General features: G+C 32.9%; 1 protein-coding gene across 1 annotated transcript in view; it reads left to right on the top strand.

Moving 5' to 3' along the window:
- Nucleotides 1-214: 214 nt before the first annotated feature.
- LOC118195639 (uncharacterized) overlaps nucleotides 215-26414 on the top strand; it is an 84020-nt gene continuing 57820 nt past the window's right edge. The window contains exons 1-5 of the mRNA XM_085823034.1: nucleotides 215-803; nucleotides 5494-5824; nucleotides 8441-8640; nucleotides 13539-13796; nucleotides 24351-24527. Coding sequence (XP_085679160.1) covers nucleotides 455-803; nucleotides 5494-5824; nucleotides 8441-8640; nucleotides 13539-13796; nucleotides 24351-24527 — 1315 coding nt within the window. The 5' untranslated portion in view covers nucleotides 215-454. The remainder of the gene's footprint in view (nucleotides 804-5493; nucleotides 5825-8440; nucleotides 8641-13538; nucleotides 13797-24350; nucleotides 24528-26414) is intronic.

Here is a 26414-nt window from a genome sequence, read left to right on the forward strand (position 1 = left end):
CAGAGAGAGAGAGAAAAAAAATTTTTTTCGTTACATAAAATCTTGTTGTAAACGAAACCGTTTGAAACTGGTTTTACTACACAAATAATCAGATACTTTGCGTAATCAAAGTTACATATCTATTAACTTGGGAACTGTGAAGGTCAACGATAATGTCTTAAAGAAATGTTGCCTGGAAGATAAATCAGATAGAAAAAATATTCCTCTTGAACAGATTAGCAACATCAGTACCTCCCCTTGCATTGACAAGATTGTCTTCCCTATCGGAAATCAGATCTTCCATCTGCTGACATGTAAATTAAGTTTCTCAAGTCTACAATCATTTCGAAATTTTCATTATTACAATTTCATATTTTTATCATATCTTATCATTAAAAGATAACTGACCCCAATATTATGGCATTTTCAGTGCCTAGGTCCATCACACAGAAATTTCACTACTCTGGCATTAATTATGCTGCTGTTAGAACAACTATCTCTGCCTCTCGTTTCAGCAGCGGTAGTCCTTTGCTTGTCATATTTAGTGTTAGGTTATTGGAAACGAAATTTCAGGTTGCCTCCAGGTCCTTGGGGTTTGCCATTTTTTGGCTATTACCCATTCTTGTCTATTAAACCACATATTGATTTAGCACGTTTAGCAAAGAAATATGGCAACGTTTTCTGCTTTAGGACAATTGGAGGCAAACTTTTCGTTGTCATCAGTGGCGCGAAACTCATCAAAGAGGTGTTTGTGGGCAGAGCGGAAGAATTTATTGGTAGGCCGAAAGAAATCACTTCTATGGAATGGATCTCTAATGGTTTAGGTAAGCTTAACAGTTTCTTTGTAATTCATGTATCAAATGTTTTTATCTCGAACCTTATACATATTGCTGTAAATTCATTTTGGGGGGCTCGATGGAAATATTCTCTAAAAAATTAAATCATATTTCAAATTCAATCAATTTTCAATTCATTGGACGTATATTTAAATGATTATTTCCTAAAAAAAATGGGGTTTTAAGAAACTGTAAACTTTAATTAAAACATAGAAGAACGTCAAATATCCGATTAAACAATCTGAACTGTTCAGTTACAGTTGAACCACCAGTTTGTAGATAACCAAAGAATGAAGGGCTTATCAGTTAAATGAGGTGTATAATGACACCGGGATCTTAGAAACTGTCTGTTAATGAGGAGCACATTCTAGACAGGAACGTCGGTAACGAAGGCTCTACTGTATTTGAATCTTTCGGTTTCAAAGCTAAATGGGGTACCACAGCGATTCAGAAAGAATCTCTGTAGCCCTATATTTTATGGCATAATAATTACTGATTTATTAACAATTAACATTTATTAACATTATATAATCAAACATTTCTATGTTAAAAATTCTGAAATAAAATTTTAAGATGAAAATAGAAAATGATAATAAATATCAATAATCAAAATGGATCATTTTTAAGAGATTGAAATAAATCTGAATTATAATAGAACTCATTTTAATGACTGATTGCAAATGATTGATTGATGCAAATGATTGTGGACATAAAAATTAAAATGATAAAGAAATAGTATCGTTTGTTCAAAGATACGCAAGACATCGTTAGAAATATAGCCGATTGGTATCATAATAATCCGAGCCCCTTGAATATTAAAATCATATATATATTGAGAATCAACTATTGAAGGTGTAGGACGATTTTGTTCCATTTCAGTGTTTGAGACTAAAAGTAATTCGTGAATCAATTTTTGAAACAATAACAAACAGTAACAAAATGCCTCAGACCAAGTTTTATTTTTTATTTATGCTTGAAATAATTTCCATATAATGCTTTATGAAACAAATTTTGCAGTATTTGAAGGTGTAGTAGAATTTATCAGCACATATGCTTTAATTTATATTTATTTTTCGCAAGAAAATAACTGTGCCTGTATTTGTGTTTATACTTACCTTAAAATACCCTTAATTCGTGTTTTAATAATACTGTTGTAAGAGACAAATATTTGTAAGAAAGATTGTACTACATATAACTAAAAAACGCTTAACTTCAATATGCAGTAAAATGGAAATACTAAACCTGATCTTTAACACAAATAGTTTTAAGAAGATTTTGCTTTCCATTTCAAAGATAGGGATTCTGATTTAAATAAAGAAACAGTTCTTTTTTTGGCATTAAAATTTTGTTTTTACCTGGTATATTTTTCTCTTAATATTTTTATAAGAAACAGCAAGAATTTTTAGATAGTATTGCATGTAGTATGGATAGTTAATTTTATATACATATAAAATTAATGTATTAATTCATTTTATATACATATAATAATTATATATATATATGTGAGATAAAAAATAGGTAAGATAAACACTAATTGTAATTTGCTGTAGCAGCCAGTCAAATTTTATTAACTGTGGGGATGACTGGTGTGTTACCACTATGTTGAATGGCGGCAGGTAGCGCATCTGACTTCTTATAATGAATTGGGTACGTTTGTGAGGTTGCGTGATACTTACTGAATTATTGAACTCAAAATATATTTATTACAATTACGAGAACCTCTCTACAAATATATATGTATAATTCATGGAGAGCATAGACAGTTATTGAAATGAATTATAGTCGTCATAATATGAGGAGCCTGCTAACGAGGGTCTCTCTAGTCGAGAGCTCAAGAGTATTCTAGGTCTTTTTAATCGAGAGTTTAGGAGCCTTCTCAGGTCTGCTCCGGTGGAAATAATTTTCAGACTGATTTTGCCATGCCTAAAAAAATTTTGATGTTTCCTCTGATTCGTTATATCCGGAACGATATCAGAGGAAAAACAAAATCACTGATTCGTCAACCGTCCTGAAAACGAAAGGCTTTGACGACAGACACGGTACAAAACGCTAAAATCTCCTGACAGTAGTCTCTTGCACTGCCAAGTAGAACGAATTATCGCGTCTGCGATGTCAGAAACATATCGTGAAAAACATAGTAAAAGTTTGGAAGCAGAGACTTGCGGTGACCGCACACACGATTTTCTCATCTCTGCGTGGTCCGCCGCAACTGTAATAATTTAGATATTAATGACATAAGATTTGAAGGCCGAATAATGCTGCATAAAGACGTCAGCAGCAATATGAATAATATTAAGAAATTTCACTGACAAACATGTGTTATGAAGGCATACATGGCTAAGTTGACTCAAGACATGCTCCTGTTCCCATCCGTTTGTAATTTGTTTTACACCGTTAGAAAGTTAAAAAAAAGAAGTATGCAGCGTTATGTTGGCAGGAAAAACAAGTTGCAATATGTTGACAGGGGAGCCAAGTTTCCAATTTGAAGGCCTTTTTCAGAATAAATCAAGCTTATTTCGTCTTCATTCTAATTCATAATTTATGTTTCAGATCATAAATTTTAATATTATGATTGGTTGAAGCGTTATAAAAGTATCTGTGCCATAAACGTAAATACGAATCATGTGAGAAAGATTAGAATAACACAGTTTAGAGGAATTTATTATGAGCATGTTACTACTACGAAATTCAAACAGTACTTAAGGGACTATTCTAAATTAAATTCTGTACTTTATCTTACTTTTAAATTATTACACATCTCTCTCTTTCTCTCTCTATATGTATATTTCAAAAAAATAGATATGTAGTTTTTTTATGTTACACGCAGCAGTGCGGAAATATACGAAACTATTCTGCCCTGGATGGCTAATATCGACTCTTTATAAAGAACAAAACTTCCTTAAAATTTCGCATTTCAGCAATTAAGATTAAAATGGCATTTTGATTCTATTACAAACAAAATAATTTTACAACTAAAACCCTTTTCCTACAGATAATAATTTACATAATTACATATTGTAAATCGAGTTTAATTTAATTGAGAGTACTGCGCAAACTAGACTGTAATTTCATTGCTAAAGGTCAAAATATATGAACAGTTAATAATTTAAAATGAAAATTGCAAAGAGCTTTTAGATGAGTCGTTCTACTCAATAAACAAAATAACGAAAAAAAGAAACAAGATTTCATTTTAGACATAAAACAGTGACTATAGGGAAAATTTTAAAGTTAAGAAATAAGATTTTTTCCCTGCTTTAATTATAAACCAAAAATAAAATAACATTGCCTGGCATTCAGAAATTTAAAAGACAACAGCGTATCTCAGAAGTGCACGGGATAGAGCAGCTGTAAGCAGTAGTATTCTATTCTGCGTAGGTTTTGATTTTAAAATGACTCATAGGCCGTAACCAAGGAAGAAGAGTTTGCTTTTAGCAAAAATATAAATAATATTTTAGTGTCTGAAGTGGGCAAAAGCTAGCGAAATGGACTACTGAACTATGCAAAGTCGTTATTTCCTTCAATAAATTTAAATAACCCGAATAGACCGAACAGTCAACAAATGCTACGACCTAATTTTAATGAAAAATTTAATCACGATTGTTTGTATCTGCAGCGATGCACTTAGCTTCTCTGGTAAGGGAGGGCTTTCCATACACAGGCACTGATCAGTTTGAATTCATTAATTGTATTTTCAACGTACGAGTTTAATGTTGCATAAATTTTTGTCTGGTGTTCAAGAGGAATCAAAATATATAGAGCCCTACATTTTTTAAGACGATTCTATTCTGTATTTCAAAGTCAAATCGCTAACTAAGAAATGCATGATCACGTTACATCCATAACAATGAGCAATTGTTAATATGTTTCGATTCTTATATCCACTTTTACTGTTTCTTTGGTAATAAAATAGCTACAAAATGATAACATCTGTATATTGATGAGGCTTGATAGGAGTCCGTATTTAATACCAACAGAATATCTTTGAAACAAAATGGTTAGGAATCGTTTATTAAGTCCTTGAAACAGCTCTAGGAAGCACCTTACGGTTTAGTTCAGTAACGTACCCCACGAATCTCTCAAATCTAATCTTATGAGTGCCACAATAACTATGCAATTATCATCAAGGCCAGGGTTGGTCCCACCAAGTATTAGTGCCACCAGATATTACTACCAGCCAAAATTTTACTTTTTACCTAAGTTTAGAGTCAATGATTCCTTTTTTTAAGATAAATGTAGCAGTGAACGTGTCTCTCTTCGTTTAGATTATTTGGATATCAAAACATACAAAAGTTATACCTAAAGGGAGGGATGCCTTCATGAAGGAATTTCTAAGGGAAACAAGTTCGTATTCCCGTTACACATGGAGCAAACCACGAAACCCAACCAAATTAGAAGTCCGTACTATCGACAATTCGGACAGTCAGTTGTTCTAACAATTAAAAGTGAAAAGTGTTGTAAAGTTAAATGTGAAAAAAATCTCATACACTAAAGGCAAGAAACAATAGCATTTCCAGTAAAATTAATAAAACATGCTTTAAACCGAAGTTAACGAAAACGAATCGAAGTTTTAAATCGAAGTTCAACGGAAAATCATCATGAAGTTCATATATCACTTTCATATATATAACTTCATATATAAGTCACTTTCTACTAGTTAAATACTTTTCTCTTTTTTCAGGTATAGCTCAAGAAGAAGGGTCACCATGGAAGGAACATCGTCGGTTTTTTCTCCAAACAGCCAAAAGTTTCGGATTTGGAAAGACCGCGATAGAAGAAAAGATACAGGAAGAGATCAAAACTTTGCTAGATGACTTGAAGGAAACAAACGCTAAACCAGTTGACTTTGCTTTCCACGTCTCTTACGTGATTAATAGTGTCATTTCTCACGTCTTATTTTTACGAAAGTTTAAAAAGGATGGAAATGTTTTCGCAGAACTTTCTAAAGGTGTTCATGATTTAATCGATACGTTCACAGACAATCGACTAATGCTAGTTGGTTCGTTTTTCAAGTAAGTTTTCTTTATAGCAGTTGATGCATGTTCATTTCATTGTTATCGTAACATTCTATTACTTTAAAAATAACAAAATTGATATCTTAAGCTTCATGATTAATTTGTTTGGTTTGTTAAAATGAAAAATAAATACGAAGCTATTTAATTTTTAAATTATTAATATTTCTTACAATATTATTTCAGTGGTCAAAATTTTTAAAGCCTAAATCAGCATTTTTTATATTTAACTTAATTACAAATGAAATGGCAATATTAAAAAAACTAAAATTTTAATTTTCATTATAGATCCTTTTAAAATTATTTTAAAAATATATATAAAACACTAAACTGAACTGAATAAGATGTCAACTATTTGATTGAAAAGTTTAAGTAGAATGTTTTAAATTTTTAATCATTTTAATTGATCAAACATTTTGCAAAATTACCTCGAATCTGTGACTGAAGTCATTGTTAATAAAGAAACGTACGATACTGCCTGCAAAAGAACAAAACTAATTACTGATCTATTAAAAATATTCCGAATTTAAAATATAAACACAATTTCTTATTTATGCATGATTAAGAGAAAAATGTATAAATTTTATATTTGTTTTGCTATTATTTTTTCTTTCCGTTTGATTTAAAATTTTTTAATAGGCATAGACTTGTCAATATGTCTTTGGTAAATTAATATACTCGAATTATTTGATTCATACACAGATTTCATTTAAAAATACAATCTGGTCAAATAAAAAGGTACGACCGCATTAAATAAAATTTCCGACACAAAGGTATAGAACAACGAATCACTTAGCCTTGACATTACAGGACATTGGGAGAAAGAAACAGATTAGTGACGTCACGCAGTGAGATTTGACCATGTTCCATAGTGGAGCGTATAGCAATGATTTGCGTCTAATCTGATGATAGTATATTTGATAAGTGAGCTATCTACAAAAACAAACGCAAAATTTTTCGGTAAGTAAATTCTTTGGTTTTTCAAAACCTATCGGACAGTGCAAGATCTAGTCAATCAAATATTTTCATTACACACAATTTCATGGAACAAGTGAACGAATGTATGAAGTTAACTCTTAGTATTACTATATATATTTTGTGAAACAGAAATTCAGTATGAGACATGACACAGTGTGCCTGAGAAGTTAGGATATATAGTAAAGTATACGCGTGTCACTAAAATTGTAGAATGCACAATAAAATGTCTTCGCTTTAAATTATAGTATTAGCCCGACTTTTCTGTCCAGATCAGGATAAAAATTGCTTAATCGCATATTTTTTATTACCAAAGACTTTGACAGTTAAAACACTATTTTAGAACATTGTACTCATCACACATAGTAGTGATCCGATTGAAGCAAACCAGAAATAAATACGCTATCGCCCCTGTTCATTCGCTATGTTAACATGAACCTGTTTTTCTCTCCTGATATCCGGTAAAACCACATTTAAAAATGAATAGTTATTTCATATTTTTGTGAAGAAAATTTGAAGTCCATCTTTTCTCCTTTTCATGTGAAAACCAAAAATGTTTTTCCCACTTTTTCAGTAACTAAGGATCTTAGATATCCTAGAAATTAGGCATTGTTTTAGAAAGTTCTCAAATAATATTCCATACTAATTAGTAATTTTATAACATACAAATTCCTATCTTTATTCCCTACTGATTTCTAATTAACCTTATGAAAAAAGAAATCAAAGAGCTTTTCATGGCTTTTCTTTTGCATAGTGTAGATGGAAGTCTATTAATTAACTAAGTTGATTAATTAACTAAGTCCATAGTTAATTAACTAAGCTGGCCAACGATATGTGTTGTGTTTTTCATTTGGTATTAACGACGGACTGATGTTAAAATATTGCCAATAATTAATCTTAAAGTTGCCATGTTTCTCTTGATTAGTCGCGTTTTTATGTAAATATTACAATGTTTTAACTAAAACCAATGTCACAGAATATCATTTAAAAGAAGCTTAGCTCACAGTTGAACCCTCAAAACTTAATCTAATCATTATTGTTTAAAAAAAATTCTAAATCACGAAACATTTGCAAAGGAAAACAAAATTTTATGCTTTTTGGAGAATTATTATACTAGCTAACTATCTGGAACTGTAACTGATTATTTTAACAGCTGAATGGGAGTTTGACTGTGCATAGAATTGCTCCATAATGTTTGACAGTTTTGGTTAATGATTATGTTTTTCCTGCTATTAATGTAAAAATGCTAAGGACATGAGGAAATAATTGTGTAATAAATATTAAGGAAGCATCGTAAACTAACTACTACAAGCTTTTAACATAAAATATTTCTCTAATAAATGTAATAAGATGTACTTGAATTTAAAAAAAAAACAAATAACGTTAAAGGACAGAACAAAATTATAAATTACCGTTTGGAAACAAAGGCAAAAACTTAATCAAATGTGCCTTTATGAAGTTCGTAAAAGCATAATAATGATCATGATAAAATAGACGTAGGATTATAATAACTTAATAGGTAGTATTATGGTATCTTTTAACATACAATAATAAGAATGCTTTTAAACCGATAAATTTTGGTGCTTGAAATATACCAGAAGTATGTCACAAAATTTGACTATCAACTCGTTTTTGTTGTAGGTATATTGTAATGAAACTGTTTCCAAGCTCTGAGAAGTTACACAGAGGAAGGCATCTTTTAAAGAAGACAGTGGATGCTATTGTAGACGAACATATAAAAACTTTCGATCCCAACTATCTCAGAGATTATGTGGATTGTTACCTGAATCAAATGGAGAATCTTAAAAAGAGTGGAGATGTTGATGCCAGCTCTTTTACTAGTAAGTACTTATTTTCGACAGATGTTTTATGTTTAAATTTTAGGATGAGTCTTCAAAATCTGAAACAAGGCGTCCATTGAAAGCCTTTAAATGACAGTGAAATGATCGGTGTTTTAACAGATATTGTTGAGAATGAAGAAAATTGCTATCAAGGCTAAAAATACTTAGTAATTAAAATCAATAACATAATCATACATTCCGTTTCAAGTTTTATAATTCAGTGTATCGGTTGGCAAACATGTGTAAGTGAACCAGGTTTCTCAATTTGTTATATGGCGAAGTTAACAAGGAGGAAATAAAAACTGGTTATTAGGTTGTTAGACTCTAAATACTTCATTTAAACTTAAGTTGAATGAGATGAAATATAAAATTATATACTTATGAGAATATTTAATAGGTTTACTCAAGGAAAGCTGCTGCACAGCTATTACTTAATACTAAATCCAATTATTACACAATAAAATAACTCTGTGATAAACATTATGATCCTGGTTTTGTTAAAATTTCTTTGTTAACAACACTTATAAAATTTACTCCCATTTCTCAATTTTTTTTGAAAATCTTTAACATATATATGATTTATTGTAATGATGAACCTAACTGAGTTTATGAATGAATTGTTTTTGTTCAGCTTATGAAATTTAATACGATATAAGTATTTAATTTATGTATTTAAAACAGAGTTACTGGAATTTGAACAAAGAGAAAATACAATTTTTCCTGAAGTTATGGGGTATTTTTTCCCTCCTTTCCGCATGCCTTCGTGGTATGACTGGAAGCGCGCTAGACGCATACTCGAGAGGTCCGGAATTCGAATCTTGGCGAAAACAATTCACATTTTTTACGTTCCTGCGGGAATATAGGCTATGGATTCTATAAAATACTAATGCAGTTTATATCTTCTCGAAATTTACTTAAATGATAACTCGAGTAATTGACAAATTTCACCAGGTACAGGCATTGCATTGTTTTACAAGGAAGGTAAAATCAAAGAAGCTAATTAAGACACAATAACACGCCGAATAAATACTAATTCAGAAGTCAAACAACAAAAATCAGCGTAAATTTGCAAAATTTTCACAGGACTAGTTTCGATGGTTTTACCGAACCATCATCATCAGCTGCAAAACCGCAAATGAACAAGATAGGAAATAATGTTTAGATAAGATAACAAAGCCTGGACAAGAATAAGCAAGTGGCGCCATCTGTTGGCGAAACCAGAACTAAAACATAATTTCTCTAAAAGCCGAAGGCAAATTTGGATTGGAATTAGGATCGTTAACTAGAACAGAAAGATTTTTATGAATGTGAAATGCCTCTAGAAAATCCAGTTCTCCAATGGAAGATGTTTTTTGAATAATTTTGGCAGCAGAAAAATTGAAAGTGTGATTTTCGGACCAACAATGTTGAGCAACAGAAGACTTCTGTGTTTCCTTTTTTCTAACATATGCCTCATGTTCTTTGACGCGAAATTTTAAGGCTCTCTTAGTTTGGCCAATGTAAATTAAACCGCACTGGCAAGGAATCCTATAAATACCCCAGGAATTCATATCCGGAATGGGGTCCTTGAGTATAGAAGTTGGAATTTTATTGATGGGAGAGTAAACAACCCGAAAGTTAAATTTCTGCAAAATCTGTGCAACTTTATAGCTAATTGATGGAAAGAAGGGAATGACAACAGAATTTTTATAATCTCCTAAAATAAGAGTGTGGCTTTTAGTGTGTTGAGATGAGAATTTTTTAACTGCTTGATTAATAATGTTGGGTGAAAAGCCCCTGTCAATAGCTATTGCTTTTAAATAATTTAGTTCTTCATCAAGGGCTAGTTTGGAGGAGCAAACTTGAAGAGCACGGAAAACATAGGAATAAAATGAAGCTAACTTTTGTTTAGTCGGATGACATGATTTAAAGTGTGGTGGAAGGCAAACCGATGAAGGTTTACGGTAAACTGTAGTACTGAAGTTGGATGTGTTACGTGTGACCAGAATGTCGAGAAACGGAAGAGAATTGCAAGTCTCATGTTCAAAAGTGAACTGAATAGCAGGATCAATAGAATTCATTGTTGAAAGAACTCTATTTAAATCATCTTTATTACCTTCAAACAGGGTAAAAGTATCGTCTACGTAGCGGAACCATGCCGGGAAGTTTAAAGTTTCAAACAATTTTGATTCATAATAATGCATGTAGATATCAGCCAGGATGGGACTGAGGGGGCTTCCCATGGCTAATCCCTCAGTTTGCTTGTAATATTTATTTTGGAAAACAAAATGTGTTTGTTTCAAACAGAGTTGAGTGAGAGAAATTAGCTCATCAATTTCGATGCAAGAGAAATGAAATTCGCGAAGTCTGGTTTCTAGACATCTTAATGCACCCTCCACTGGGACATTAGTGAATAATGATTTTACATCAAAAGAAACCATGAGTAAATTACGAGGAGAAATGTTTTTAACCTTTTTTACAAACTCTATTGAATTTTTTATGGTGTAAATGTTATTGTCTAATAGAGTGGAAAATCTAGAAACTAAATATTTAGCTAATGGATAGGAGGCAGTACCTAAATTTGATACAATAGGGCGGAAAGGAATACCACTTTTATGAATTTTGGGAAGAGCATATAATCTGGCACAATTCGCAACAGATGGGATAAGCGAATGTTTTAAGTTGCTTGAAATGATTTGCGAAGATTTGATCGCAGTTTTTATTTTGGATAAGTCCGAAGGTGAAGGATCTTTAGGGATCGGATTATATGGTCCTTCGTTTAAGAGTTTAGTGACACCATCGTTGTAAGTGTTCTTATCCATGACGACTATCTGGCCACCTTTGTCGGCCTTTGAAACGACAATATCCGGGTTAGAATGAATCTCGCGCATTGTAGCTCTTTCTCTCGCAGTTAGATTTGGTTTCAAAGGTTTATTATTGAATTTCACATTATGAGCGATAAGATGCCTAATCATTTCTTTCTGTGAATCTGAAACTTTACTGAACTTGAAAGCTTTTTCGATAGGAGCCAAAATCTTTGGAATCGAGGGTTTACAGGTTTGTGAGAAGTTAAAATTATATTTTAGAATTCTCTCTTGTTCTTCTGAAAGACTAACATTAGAAATATTAACTATTGGCTTGATGTTTACAATGGGAAGATTTTTTGAACTACTTGAACTGGAAGACTGTAAAAGAAGTTTTTCGAATTTAACTGCAAGGGTGTTTTTGTGACGGTTAACTGCATTCTCCGTTCTAGACCAAGACTTTTGTTCAAGGGCAGTGAATTTTGGATATTGTTGGATAAGCTAATTTGAAAGCTAACTTGAAATAATTTGCCCAGTCCCTAAATTAATAAAGAGACCAAATCAAAATAAATAAATTATCAAAATGTTTCCTTGTATAATAAAATGTCTATCTTGCTCGATTTCATCTCACTTCTTCGATCCAAACTTGCCAGTCGTTTATATTATAGGTATGCGGTACCTCATGTAATACTAAAAACGTTAGGGCATGCCTAACTAATAACGAGCAGATCCTCCGCTCACCTGAAAAATGACTACTCATCGTGAAAAGAAGTTGTACTTATATTAACCGTTATCTCATGCTTAGCATCTTGTTAACGAAATGGATCCACTTTCTTATGCGATCTTCTTAGTATGCGAATACACTTGTTAGCTCAATATTAGTGAAAATCACGACTAATAAGCACTACAGAAATGCTGTTCACGCTGTATAATAGCTTGAATTATATAGTTGGGGTTGTTGGGTGAAGTTGACTATTAATGATTTGACGCAGTATAAGATATTTTCGTCCTCTTCAGGCATGCCTTCGTGGTGTAACGGTAGCACATTCGGCGTGTATTCGAGAGGTCCAGTTTCGGGTCCCGGTGAGGTTATTGCTCATTTTTCATGTACGCCTACTTCACAATAACTTAATGATTATACAATGGCATCCGAACTAAAAGGTGGTGGACGATAATTCGTCACCACTAGGATTTGGCGATTATGACCTCTAATATTAAAAGGAGACTTTTAAAAGGGCAAGTATATAAAGTATTATGTTCTTCTAATACTTTATATACTTGCCCTTTTAAATCCATCTTCCATCTTTGCACTACTTATGGAAGCTCATTGGTTTCTTCGTATGGCATACTCCCTACACATTCTAGCTGCTAATACTGTATAATTCGAACTACATTCATATTTTTTGGAAATAAAATGCCTTTCTTGCGGCTTTTACAATCTGTCTTTGTTTAGACAGTGATTATCATGCATTTTGATCAAACTCACACTAAAACGTAACTGCTAAGACTCATACAATTGCTGTCCGATCGGAAAAAATATCCACAACAACCCGCCAAATAGAGCATTTCTAGAATATGTTTTACGAGGTTAGGATACGTTCCTAGAGATCTTTCCTTTTTTTTAAGGTGAGTAACACAGTATACAAAGCAACAGTTGGAAACCAGCCATTTAAACGGATTTTATGAGAACGCGTCTCTAGGAACATTTGCCTGTTACATTCGTATTTGCTAGTGGGGCAGCCTTTCAACTGTTACGTCATACATCCACTTTTATACACTAAAACGAATCTTAAGAAATTTAAAGTAAAGCTGCACCTAGCGTTTTGGCAGTTTTTTAGAATACATGTATATAATAATTTTATACAAAGATTACATGTGTAATATTTAGAGTATATGTGCAAATATTAAGCACAATGAATTGATCATTAGATAGGAATTTTCTGCTATTCATAAATAACAAAGTAAATACTTATAAGCATTCTTATTTTTTGAACTTTTTAAGCTTAAATTATAATGATATGTTTTTCACTTTAGTGGGTAACTAAAATTATCTTAATTTTTAAATGGTTGCGTGTTCTTGCAGTTATAACTCTGAATTATTGCAAATAATTTCAGTGGATAGACTACGAGCCATTGCTATGAATATGTTGATGGAAGGAAGTGGATCACTAACTATCTGTCGTCTCCTGTTGGAATTAAGTAAACACCCAAATGAACAGAAACTTGCTCAAATGGAACTGGATGCTGTAGTTGGCAGGGAACGTCTTCCATCTTGGATGGAGAGACAGAAAATGCCTTATGTTGAATCTCTCATTCTCGAACTTTTCAGAACAGCGATGAGTTTCTATATTACATCACATTATTCAAATTTTGGTAAGTTGTAAATTATTCAAATACAGTGTTTGTAAAAGTTTTCAACAGCTTTATTTCCTTAATTATTGACACAACATGCAAAATTTAGATAAAAATTCCGTATTATAAGATGAAGAATTTTACAAGAATTGTCTCAATACTGCAACTGGAAAAAATACTGTAAAGACGGCAAAATACCAACCAATTGTATGACTTTTGGGAGAGAAAAATTTCAAGTAGGGAAAGAATTCAATATATATATATATATTTTGTTGTTAAAGACAAAATGCCAATATTTCAAATGCAAAATTCGCTCAAATGTGAACATTAAAGAACGTTTTGAATAAAATTAAAGCAACCTGTTGTAAATTCTTTAATGAGCACTGGTTGGCCCATGACGGAACTGTTAATCGCCAAAACAAATATCTTTTCATGCGTATCTGCTAAGTTTGTTTGAAAAGTTTTTAACTTTATTAGGAAACATATTTGAAAGAAACGTTTTATGAATAAATTCGTTTTCAAATATCTTCAAGACTTGAACTCAAGAGTTATAAAAGCTTAGAATATTTTACATATTGGATATTTTACCTGCTGAAATACTATAAAAATTAAACTTCTTTTACAGAAATCTGCTCACCCATAGTAACAAATAAGAATTTGTGACTACTCTAATAAAATTCTGCAATTTAGTCTAAAGATTTTAGGGACTAGAATTCTAGATGTAGTGTAAGGTTTATCCTATGTCTTCTAACCGTTAATTTTTAGTTAAAGCTACTTTCTTAATGCTTTCTTACTTTACCATTCTTAATTTTAGATTACAACTTCCGGCCAGAACGTATTTTCAGAATCGCGGTCAAATGGAAATGAGGAGGAGAAGCATTTAACTTTGAAGTTCTACTGACTTCTTTAGAGAACCAAACATTCTGAGCAGCGCGCGTTCGCCTTTTAGGCTACTCTCTCTCTCTTAAGCTATTATTACGCTCGGCCGTACTTTAGGCCCTTGATAGCTTCGCCGTTAGTTAGCGTTAAGGGGCCAACTCTGTTAGAATCTTGATCGCTTCGGCTATATCATTTTGTTAAGTTTAGTTAAGTTTTACTTCTTAGTATTCCTGAGTTCAAGCCCAAGTGGAGGTTTTGTTGTCAACTCCAAGAAGGAGTCGTCTGTTAAATTTATTTTTAACAATAAGGGTATTTTACCCTTCTTGAGTTCTGCTTTCTGTCTACTAAACTAAACGATTATTCGCTTAACAGTTCTTAAGGTTCCTCATTATTAGTTGTACTCAAAGGTTGGAATCTTAGAGTAGCATTAATATTTAAGGAAATAAAACTCATAGTTAACACTCTGCATATATTGTCCAAGCCGCATCAAAACTATAAATTTGTAAAATTTATGTTTTAAGAGAAATATATTTCCGTTTCGCAGGCAATTGGTATTAAAAGAAATTAAATTTGATTTTGAAATAAAAATTTTCATATATTCATTTCATAAGCTATAAATCTGTTTTTTTTAATGCAATGCAAAGCAGAAAAGCATAAGCAATTCATGTTAAAAAGACAGCAGATAAATCAGATTCAGGGTTTTAGTGTGGTATCGATGATATGTAGCTTAAATTACAATATTTGCAAAAATATCCTGTTTTATTTACAGGTTTTTATCTAGCATTGCGAAAAAAACTAAAATACTAAAATATTGTTAATTCTGTTCATAATAATGATTTATTAGTTCTGTATTCAAAAACTAGATACGACATTCAGTTTAGCAGATAACTATGAGTTAAATGATAAGGATTTAGAGCATTTCGCGACATAGAAGCCTCTTTTTGTTTTGTAACGCGCATGCCAAACGAATATTCAAAACAAAACCTATTTTCTAAAATTATCAGTAGGTTATTGGAACATTCAATGGTTCTGGAGGATCTAAAAATGATAAAGGTATTCAGAAAATAATGTATGCGTAAATGGGTTTTAATATTGCAATAAGATATTTGAAGAATTAATGCAGAATATTTACAGTTTTAGAATGTGAAAAACATACTTGTAGGGAAAAAAAACAAAGGCGAATTTTTTGGTTTTATTTGAAATATAACTTACATTTAAGAGTTTACCTTAATCTAGAGCTGAGTAATGATAAATAAATTATATCTGAAAAGTTTCCTTTATTTTAGAGGTGAGTAATGATAAACTGCATAACTTGAAAGAACAATCAGATCTTGCGTAAAATTTTGTTTGAAAGTATTAATGAAATGTATTTTTCTGTTAAGGATCATACAAAGGATGTTAGTTTCTTAATTGTCTATATAGTAAAAGCAAGTGATACTGTACGTATCCAAATGATCAGAAGGTTGTTGATGCTTGTTCCTTGATCTATTGCACCAAGATATTTTACTGTACATTTATTTACAATTTATTTACAAGTCGTATGCCACCTGGCATTATTTACAAGCGTTATGCCTCCTGGCATGTACATGATAGACATATTCTGCCACCTGGCATGTGAATTGATACATCATACTAGTTTTCTGCCACCTGACAGATACGATGCAATTACCTCAATTAGCGGTAATACGCCCGACATTTTGGCGTGTCCGCTTCCCTTACGTTCTGTAACGCAACTAACTTTTTGTGCGGTGCGCCCTCTGGGCACAAATCACCGCAATCACCGAGGAGGCCAAAACATCCTCCCCCCCCCGATGAATTACATTCATCTTAATACAATCTTCAATATATGCAAACAAGTAATTGAAAAATATAGAAACTGAAAACATACAAAAACCTTCAAAAAGTATAAAATTACATGTTACACTTACCAATCTACACTTACCATCTTATATCTTACTATATTGAAACGTTAACTATGAGGGTTAAACTATAACAAACAAATATAATTATTAGAACAATAAGAAATGAAAATAATAATAAAACATATTCAATATAAACCAAACACTTAAGTTAATGTTCTTCAACTGGTAAAAGACACAGTTTGGTAATAGGACGTTTAATGTCCCCGTGCACAATTTTTAGTCTAACCACTCGGACATTATTGTCTCTTCCAGGAAACACTTCTATTACTCGCCCGAGTTTCCAACGTAATGAAGGCATATTATCTTCTTTAATGAGAACCAAGTCATTTAGACGAATATTTCTGCTAGGCTGTCTCCATTTGCTACGCTGCTGTAGTTGGTACAGGTACTCTTTAGACCACCGCTTCCAAAACCCTTGGAACATCTGCTGTGTTAGTTGCCATCTTTGCAATGGAGACACTCGTACTTCGGTTAAATCTTGTTCCGGAACAGCTGTTAAAGAAGTCCCTATAATAAAGTGTCCAGGAGTCAAAGCTGTCAAATCATTGGGATCACTGGAGACCGGTGTTATTGGCCTCGAATTTAAGCATGCTTCAATTTGTGCAATTAGAGTTAGAAACTCTTCATAAGTCAAAATTTGAGTTCCAACACATTTCTTTAGATGCAGCTTCATAGATCTAACAGCTGCCTCCCATATACCACCATGATGTGGAGCAGCTGGCGGGTTGAATATCCACCTTATGTTTTCATTTGCTAACCATCTTTGAAATTCTGAGGTTGACTGGACAGATGAAACTGCTTCCTTGAGGATTTTATTTGAACCTATAAAATTAGTTCCACAATCACTTCTTATTTCTTGAGGTTTTCCTCTCCTCGAAGCAAATCGTTTTAGAGCAGCTAGGAATGCTTCACTTGATAAGTCGCTAGCAATCTCTAAATGGATAGCCTTTGTAGCTAAACAAACGAAAATACAGATATAACATTTAATTGGTCTTATACCTCTTCCCCTTTTCATTTTCACAGAAAATGGGCCGGCATAATCAACGCCAACCTTTGAAAAGGTTCTACTTGGAATCACTCTACTTGCAGGTAGTTCTCCCATTAATTGAACAGATGTTACTGCTCGTACTCTGCAACATTTTATGCATTTCCAAATGCATTTTTTAATTTCATTCTTTGCACTTATTATCCAGTATTTCTGGATATTGCTTATTGGCTTATTGCGGATAACATTAAATGCAACCCTCCGTGTAAATGTTTTTCGTGATAATGCTGTATCATTAATTTTGTGAAGTGATTATTATTTGGCAATATAATGGGATGTTTACTTTCTCTGGTAATTTCTGCATTTCTTAATCTACCTCCTACTCTTAAAATTTCGTTTTCTTCTAGAAATGGATTAAGTGAAATGATTTTGCTTTTAGTTTTAATCGGTTGTTCTGTCTTTAAAGCCTTAATTTCTTCTGAAAATTCATTAAGTTGAACATTTCTTATAATAAATTCTGAAGCCTTCCGTAACTCATAGGCGGTAAGCCCACCAGATTGCTTTTCACGAGCGGATTTACAGTTGTTCACGAAGCGCAGAACATAAGCCATTATTCCCAGTACTTTGTTTAAATTTCCGTACAGTTCAAGATTTAGTAACGGTTCTGTAGATTCCACAAGTGTTTTCAAAGTAACACATTTACGTTCTTCACTAACGTTTTGCAAGTCAGCTTCGGTATTCATTTCATTTATGTGATGTCGAATATCTACTTCTGAAAGCCAGGGTGGCCCAGAAAACCAATCACTATCATTAATTAGAGCTTCAGCATCCATCCCCCTCGTAAGTTTATCAGCAGGGTTTGTCTTCCCACTGCAAAAGTACCAGTTGTTTAAAATTGTTTTCTCCTTGATTTCTACCACACGATTTCTAACAAATTGTTTCCACTCGTTGGCAGATCCCTTGATCCAGTGAATGCAAATTTGGGAATCAGTCCAGTAAAATATATTTCCCTTATCCAACTGCGGAAATATCGATTGCAAATACGAACCTAATCTTGCAGAAATTAATGTTCCCAAAAGTTCAAGCCTAGGGGGTGTTACCCTTTTTAATGGAGCCAAACGGGATTTCGACACTATGAAACTTGTTTTACATTTATTTTTCTTCTTAAATCTAAAATATGCTACGGCACCATAACACTTGGGACTGGCATCCGAAAATATGTGAACTTCTATAAACTTCCAACACATATCACTGAAGTACTGTCTGGGAATTTCGAAAAACTTTATTTTTTCAACTTCTTTTAACCATTCTTGAAATATGAATTCTGTATCAAGGGGAACACTTTCGTCCCATTGAATATCCTTTTCCCACATAGTTTGCATTAAGAGTTTAATTCGAACAGTAAATGGATTCATAATTCCCAAGGGATCAAAGAGCATACCACATGCTGCTAAAATGATGCGTTTAGTTACTTTGAGATTTTGTAACTTCTCAAACTGAGATACATCTATTTTCAAATTATCATTGACATTGTCCCAGATAAGACCTAAAACTTTCAACGGTACCAAAGAGTCTTCAGATGTTTCACGAGAGTCAATTCCATTAAGCTTCCATAGTTCATTCAGCTCAGGTGAGTTTGAAACCCATCTACGTAAATTCATACTGGCCTCGCTAAGAATGAAAATCATGTCCTTGCTTAAATGTAAGGCCTTTGCTACATTAACTGTCCCAGAAATTAAATCATCTACGTAAAGCTCTTTTAACATACTGCATGCCTCTTCGTAGGCATCTTCATACTTTTTTAAATGCAGTCTTATTGTAGCTGTTAATAAATAAGGTGAGCACTTGACCCCGAAAGGAACTCGATTGTGTTGAAGAACTTGTAAATTGGAATTACTGTGATCAAGATTTGACCCTTCTTCATTTATCCACAAAAACTTTAAAAAATCCCTATCTTCTTTAGCTAAGCCTACCTCTAAAAATGCACGCTGAATGTCGGCACAAAACGCAATTGAATGTACCCTGAATTTAATGATAATCTTTAGCAAATCAGGATTTAAATTAGGTCCGCTTTCCAAACAATCATTAAGTGATAAATTTCCCTTAATTTTAGAAGAAGCGTCAAAAACTATTCGAACCTTTGTAGAATCCTTCTGCTCGCGCACTACCGCGTGATGAGGCATGTAATACCCCGTTTTCAAACTACTATTTAAATACGTATCTACCCGTTCCACTATACCATCTCTCAAGTGTTCATTAATTATCTCATTATATTTTAAATATAGCTCGCTATTTTTCTGAAACTTATTATTTAAAAATTGTAAACGCTGTTTCGCGATTTCATAACTGTTATTTAAACCTTCAACACCCTCTTTCCACAATAATCGAGTTTCATACCTTTTATTCTTGTAAGTTGTATTTCGTTCAAATGACTCTAAAATTTCTTTATCTGATAGAGATATTTCTTTATTCGAACTTATCCCAATTGCTTCTAATTCCCATAATTTTTTAACTCTTTCATAATCTAAGCCCTCATTTACAAGGGTTATATGATTAACTCTTGCGTCCTTACACTTTGATCCTTCGTCCTTGCCTTGAATCACAAAACCGAAAGTGCTTTCTGTTGCGACTAATTTTTTACAAATCTTCACGTTTCGTTCTCCTAAAATTTCCCAAATATAATCCGAACCTATTAATACTTGAATTTCGTCACTCGTACCAGCATCTGCTAATTCTATTCCCTTCTCAAACGCCATCTTTCGTATCCACCGAGAAGGAACTTTTACTTGCCCTAGTGTTATAGAATCAATGACTATTGAGTTAATTTTTATCTTTTTATTGGGATGGCTTACATTTTGCAATACGATTTCTACCATATCATACAAGCGCTCTTTTGCATCTTTGCATCCAAATGTGAAAATAATAAGCGCTTCTTTATTAATAATTTTCAACCCCAGTGAATCAACCACTTCTCGTAAGATGAATGACTTTGTTGACCCTGAATCTAGCATACAACGTAATACCTTTTCGTTCCCCCTTTTACACCTAACTGTTGCCGAAAACGTCTGTAAAAGAACGGAAGTCGGTGGTTTAATTTTGTTATTATTTTCATTACATAAGAGCGAAAGAGAAGGTTCAAGGATTGGCGTTTGTTTTGTCTGATTGGAAGTATCCGTCTCTAAATCTTTCGATGCGGCGTCACATATTAACGAATTATGTAAACCTTGGACATTGCACAGTCTGCATTTTTCATCTTTATGAGGACAGAAACGCCTTGGATGTCCTTTCGAAAAGCAAATAAAACATAAACCTCGATCCATTAATGCCTTTCGGCGAGCCTTTAAATCAAGTGCGCAATCATGATTCATATGACAAGCAGATAAACAAAATATGCAGACATTTTGATTCTCTTTCTTAGGCGGGGTAGAGAACTTTCGATTTGGATTAAAATGTGAATTTTGAAAGTATTTAGAGGGAGTTTCACTTTGACTAGTTAATACCGAAGCACCTTGCTTATTCGTACTGTAAATATTTCTTTTAGAATGCATGTAAGATTTATTTTGATAACCTTGATGGGAACTTTTGTTTCGTATTGATGTTTCATTTACATCAAAATTCTTAGAACGCGCTAACATCATTGATGTTTCCTTACATTCCACTTCAGTTTTCAAGAACGTTAGTAGTTCATTAACATCGAAATTTTGTTTATCACTTCTTTTCCTAGTGAATTCTAGAGTTAAATTCTCGGGTATTAACTTTAACAAAATAGGGGATAATAAATGTCCATAAGAACCACTAGTAACATTTAAAGAATTTAAATTCCTTATTTGTATTTCTATATCGTTATAAAGCTTCCTCAAAGAAGCCGTATTTCCGGAATATTTTACAGGTTCTAAACTCAACAATTTATTCATATGCGCATTAATTAGCAGGTCATCTCTGCCGAAACGGTTTTTTAGTATATCAACAGCCACCGTATAGTTTTCACTAGTAAATGTTAATCCACTAATAGCATTTAAAGCTAAACCTCCCAAAAGCGATTTTAAATAACAAAACTTGTCAACCGAACTAAGACTTTCGTTTCGGTGAATGGAATTACTAAACTGATTCCAGAATTCAAGCCAAGAACAAGGATCACCGTAATATTTTGTAATCGTTAATTTTGGCAATTTTAAAGTATTAACTTCACAAGTTTTCAACTTCGGAGATATAGTTTCCTCACTAGAATTTCTAGATTCAACTTTACACGCGTTTTTTCTTAATTTTTCCTGAATTTTACATTTAAAACTTATAATTCTTTCCTGATATTCCTGCGCGGAAATTACTTCTGTTTCCAACTCCTGTTCCGTAATTATAAGTTTTTCAATCTCAGAATCGTATTGTTTCAACAACTGCGATTTTTCAAGTAACATTTCGAGTAATTCTTTTAATTTCTCATCCGCGGTTTCACCCTCTTCTAACAAAGCAGAATCTATTTTACTCATCAACTTAGTAGTTAAGTTACGCGTCACCGTACGCAACTTCTTTGCCTTATTCATAGCCTCCATTTTACATTAGAGTCTATCAACTATAATAATCACCAAGATTTTTATTCAACAATTCTATTCAAAACTGGAAAAATGAAAAAGGGCCTACCTCGAATTTCTTCGCGTTAAATCCTGGCTTTTCAGTCATGAACTCACTAATTTTCTTCGTCCATTCTTCATCTCCACAAATCAAGTCCGGTGTCACCAGAAAAAATGTACGTATCCAAATGATCAGAAGGTTGTTGATGCTTGTTCCTTGATCTATTGCACCAAGATATTTTACTGTACATTTATTTACAATTTATTTACAAGTCGTATGCCACCTGGCATTATTTACAAGCGTTATGCCTCCTGGCATGTACATGATAGACATATTCTGCCACCTGGCATGTGAATTGATACATCATACTAGTTTTCTGCCACCTGACAGATACGATGCAATTACCTCAATTAGCGGTAATACGCCCGACATTTTGGCGTGTCCGCTTCCCTTACGTTCTGTAACGCAACTAACTTTTTGTGCGGTGCGCCCTCTGGGCACAAATCACCGCAATCACCGAGGAGGCCAAAACAGATACCATGTTGAAAATTATTTACATACTAGAAAAGACTTTTTTTTTGTAATAGACTTTGTAGAATGGATACAAGTCTTTTAAACGTATGTGAACAGATTAGGTATCAAATGTTTTCAACTCTATTAATGTTTCGCTCAGGAACAATTAAAATGAGCGGGTTTCTTGGAGGCTAAAATAAGTTTGTTTTCTTTTCCATCTGTTTCAGTAGCTACTAGTATCCGTTCCATCCGTTTCAGTAGCTACCGTTGAGATCACTCACAAATACTTGAAACGATAGACATTTTGTCTGCATCGCTATTACGGAGCGTCAAGTAATTAGCTGTGTTGTGCCACACCAAGTATCCTCATCTACGCTGCGATGATGTCCTCAGTGCCATGTACTGTCAACAAAGCTGCTATTGCTTTGGTTTCTCTTGAATTTGACGCTACAGGACAGGAGTCAGGGCCTACAATACTACCCATTTGTGGATGCACTACGGGAAACGAACATTGTTGTTATACAGGTTTAGTACTTGAATTGATGGTATGGGTGTCATATGGCACACATGCCGTTCATCTCTAGCCCCATATATCCTTTAGTTTGGCTGGTTTTAATGCTTGTAGCTTTTCCATAGTTATGATTTCGATACCTTCATTGCTCCCTTTTAACAGAATAGGGTGTGATCCCACTTTCCCCAATACTGTGATATATTTTTCTCAATACACAGGGTGTTCAACTCCTACCTTGGCAAGTGCTTTCTAAGATTTGACAAACATCATACATCTGGTCAAAATTCTCAGAAAGACTTCCTGCCAGTACCCGCCGGTAGCAATAGAACAGATGACTTCTGCCATTGAATTGAAACAGTTTGGACTGAAGTACTTTCCAAAACTATCCACAGTCTGTTCGAATCGTTTCCTTCCACAGACTGTTCGAAAAGAAGAAAGAAATAAGAAATGTTATTATTCAAAAAGGCGTATGCTCGAGATGCTTATTTCTGCATGTTCTGCACCTCAAAATTAACCAAATTTTTAATCATTTCATCTTTCCATTAGAATTTATTTATAAAAATAAACATAATTCTTCTGATTGCTTTCTTTGATGATGCTAGGAATTTTAATCGCCAGCAGTGTACTTCCTAACAATGTATTCTGCATTGAGCATAACTTTAGAATTGTTAAAGCGATCACAATTATTTTATTAAATAAGTGTGATGTGAATAATAGTATGAACAATAAAAAGGAAAATAAATCAAAGTAATGAAATAAGCTACTGTAGAATACTGTTGTAACTATGTGATTAATTACGTAGCCTTTAATTTATTTTGTAACTTTTACCTTCGTAACACTTCAAAGCTTCCATCATTATCAGCTGTTATTTTATAAATGATGGTTGCTTTGAAGTGTTTTGAAGAACACACCAAGTCCATCTGATACTGAATATTCAGTATAAACTCTAATTGTTGTTGCGCTATGAGTTAGAAAATGTAATGGTTAATTAAATGAAAACAGGAATTAATAACTATTTATGAAACCTGCATTTCCTAACAATCATTAATTGAATACACTTGATTTACGCGATGCAGTATTATTTGAAAATTTATTATTTTCACTATAGACACTTACACTTTTAATTAAAGACCTGCATTAATTTCTTGTAAATAAGTGAATGGGATACGATTACTTTTATTTATTTACTTTTTGTTTAGAAGAGACAAAGATTCAAGGCTATAGAATTCCTCGTCGAAGTATAGTAATTGCAAATCTTTGGACCATCAACAACGATCCAGAAATCTATCTTGAACCTTCTAAATTCGACCCCAATAGGTTTCTGGGAAAAGATGGCAAAAGGATAAAAACAGAAGGTCCCTATCCTTTCGGCGTTGGTAAGATTTCCAATTAATATTTTCGCAGAGCTTTTGCATCAATTGCTAGTAGAGTAACTGGACTACATGTTATAAATAAATTAATTTCCCCTCTTTTTATAGATTTATAATGTACATATGTTTAAATATTGAGAACTTGCAAATAGTATACGCATGTCTTTAATAGTGTTAAAGAAATTTCAGCTATGCAGTCACAAGCAATACTTAGAAAATAAATCATATTGACAAAATAAGCTACTGCAACAATTTAAGAAGGGATATGTTGCTTATTTAAATTATCCCTTCTGTTTAAAATGTTTCTAAGTTATTAAGAAGGTTAATATACTTTTTTCAAATTTAAATTAAAATATATTAGAGCAAATTTTTAAACATCCTCACTTTAAATGCTCTTACGATAAAATTCAGATTTCACTCGAAATTCAATCTTGCTGATAAAAAAGTTGTAAAAATACTTAAATAGTTATATCGATTCTGCAAAAAAATTACAAGTAAAAATTGCCTCAAATTGTCTAGATGTTGGGATAATTTGAGAGTGTGGCTGATTATTTGAGATAAAAGATATCAATACTTTTTATCATTTAAGAAATGGAAATGAAGAGGTTCCTTATGAACAAATGATATCAAATCTGGATAACAGTTTTAAAATGCAAAGTAAGTCAAACTAGAAATGCATAATATTACTTTGATAAAAGGCATGACTGTGTCGTTCAAATTAAGCCTAAAGATTTGAATAAAATTATTACACGCGATAAGATATTAATATTCGATTATAATTCTTAAAAACCAAGTTCCAAGTGGATATTTCCAAAGTCTTCGAAACAAAAATTAACCGTAGATCGAAAATTAGGATATTTTCTCTGCGACAAGAAAAAATAGTGTATGAAGAATTCTTGGCCAGTCGAATAAATGTTACAGTTTAATTTGAACTGGATCAGTCTAAATGTGTGCATCAGAGAATATATCCCGTAAAGCTGGAATTAAAAGAAAAATGCAGCTAGTGGTTTCTTTATAATAAAATTACCCTTACTGAAAGTCCAGCTTTAGATTCTCATCCAAATTAGTTCTATCGTAAATATCATTTCTTCGTCGAGTTTGAAAATTTGCATTCTTTGGCTATTAACCTCAAGCCAGAGAGCTCTGATCTGTTTTCTGTCTTATTTTATATTTAATCTATATTTTTGACATGCATACTTTCCAAGAATATAAAAAAATCTCTTATTGCTTACTACACAGACGATAAATCTTGTCATATACTCTCTAAATCATAGTTGCTATCAAGAGGCTGTAAGTGTAATAATTGTTGGAAAACGGTAATATTTAAACATTGTGTGTGCGTGTGATTATGGCAAAGCCTCGAAGGCTATCTGTCTAAGAGGAGGGATGCCTTCGTTGAGGACTTTCTAAGGGAAACAGGCTCGTATACATGTTACACATGGGGAAAACCACGTAAACGCCGATGCAGCCAGCCCGTTCGCGGGATTCGAACGTCAGACCGAACTACCAGTGTTCAGCGACTTTACCGCTCGGCCGCAGGTGGGTCAGTTAAACATTGAAAAAGATACATATGAAAATTCACAAAAAACTTCAAACCTGAAATATCTAACAGCAATTTAAAAATTCCTGAGTTAAGAAGCAAATTGCAAGAATGTCGAGAACAAATCCAAGAACTCCCAAATATTGAATATACAAAAAAAGAACAAATACGGAGATTAGAAGCATTCCGTGAGCAACTGGTACAGAAAAGGCAATTATGCTAAAATACATAAATATGCGTCATTTTCATGTTCCCAAAATAAAACTTTATAAGAATTGGCAATTTTGATTGTGATATCAAATTCTGAAACAAAAATGTCTGTTAGAAATTTTGGGAAGTTTGAGGTAGCTATT

The sequence above is a fragment of the Stegodyphus dumicola genome, chromosome 8 (genome assembly GCF_044657685.1).
Source record: "Stegodyphus dumicola isolate Sdum_Otavi_A_Nest chromosome 8, ASM4465768v1".
NCBI lineage: Eukaryota > Metazoa > Arthropoda > Arachnida > Araneae > Eresidae > Stegodyphus > Stegodyphus dumicola.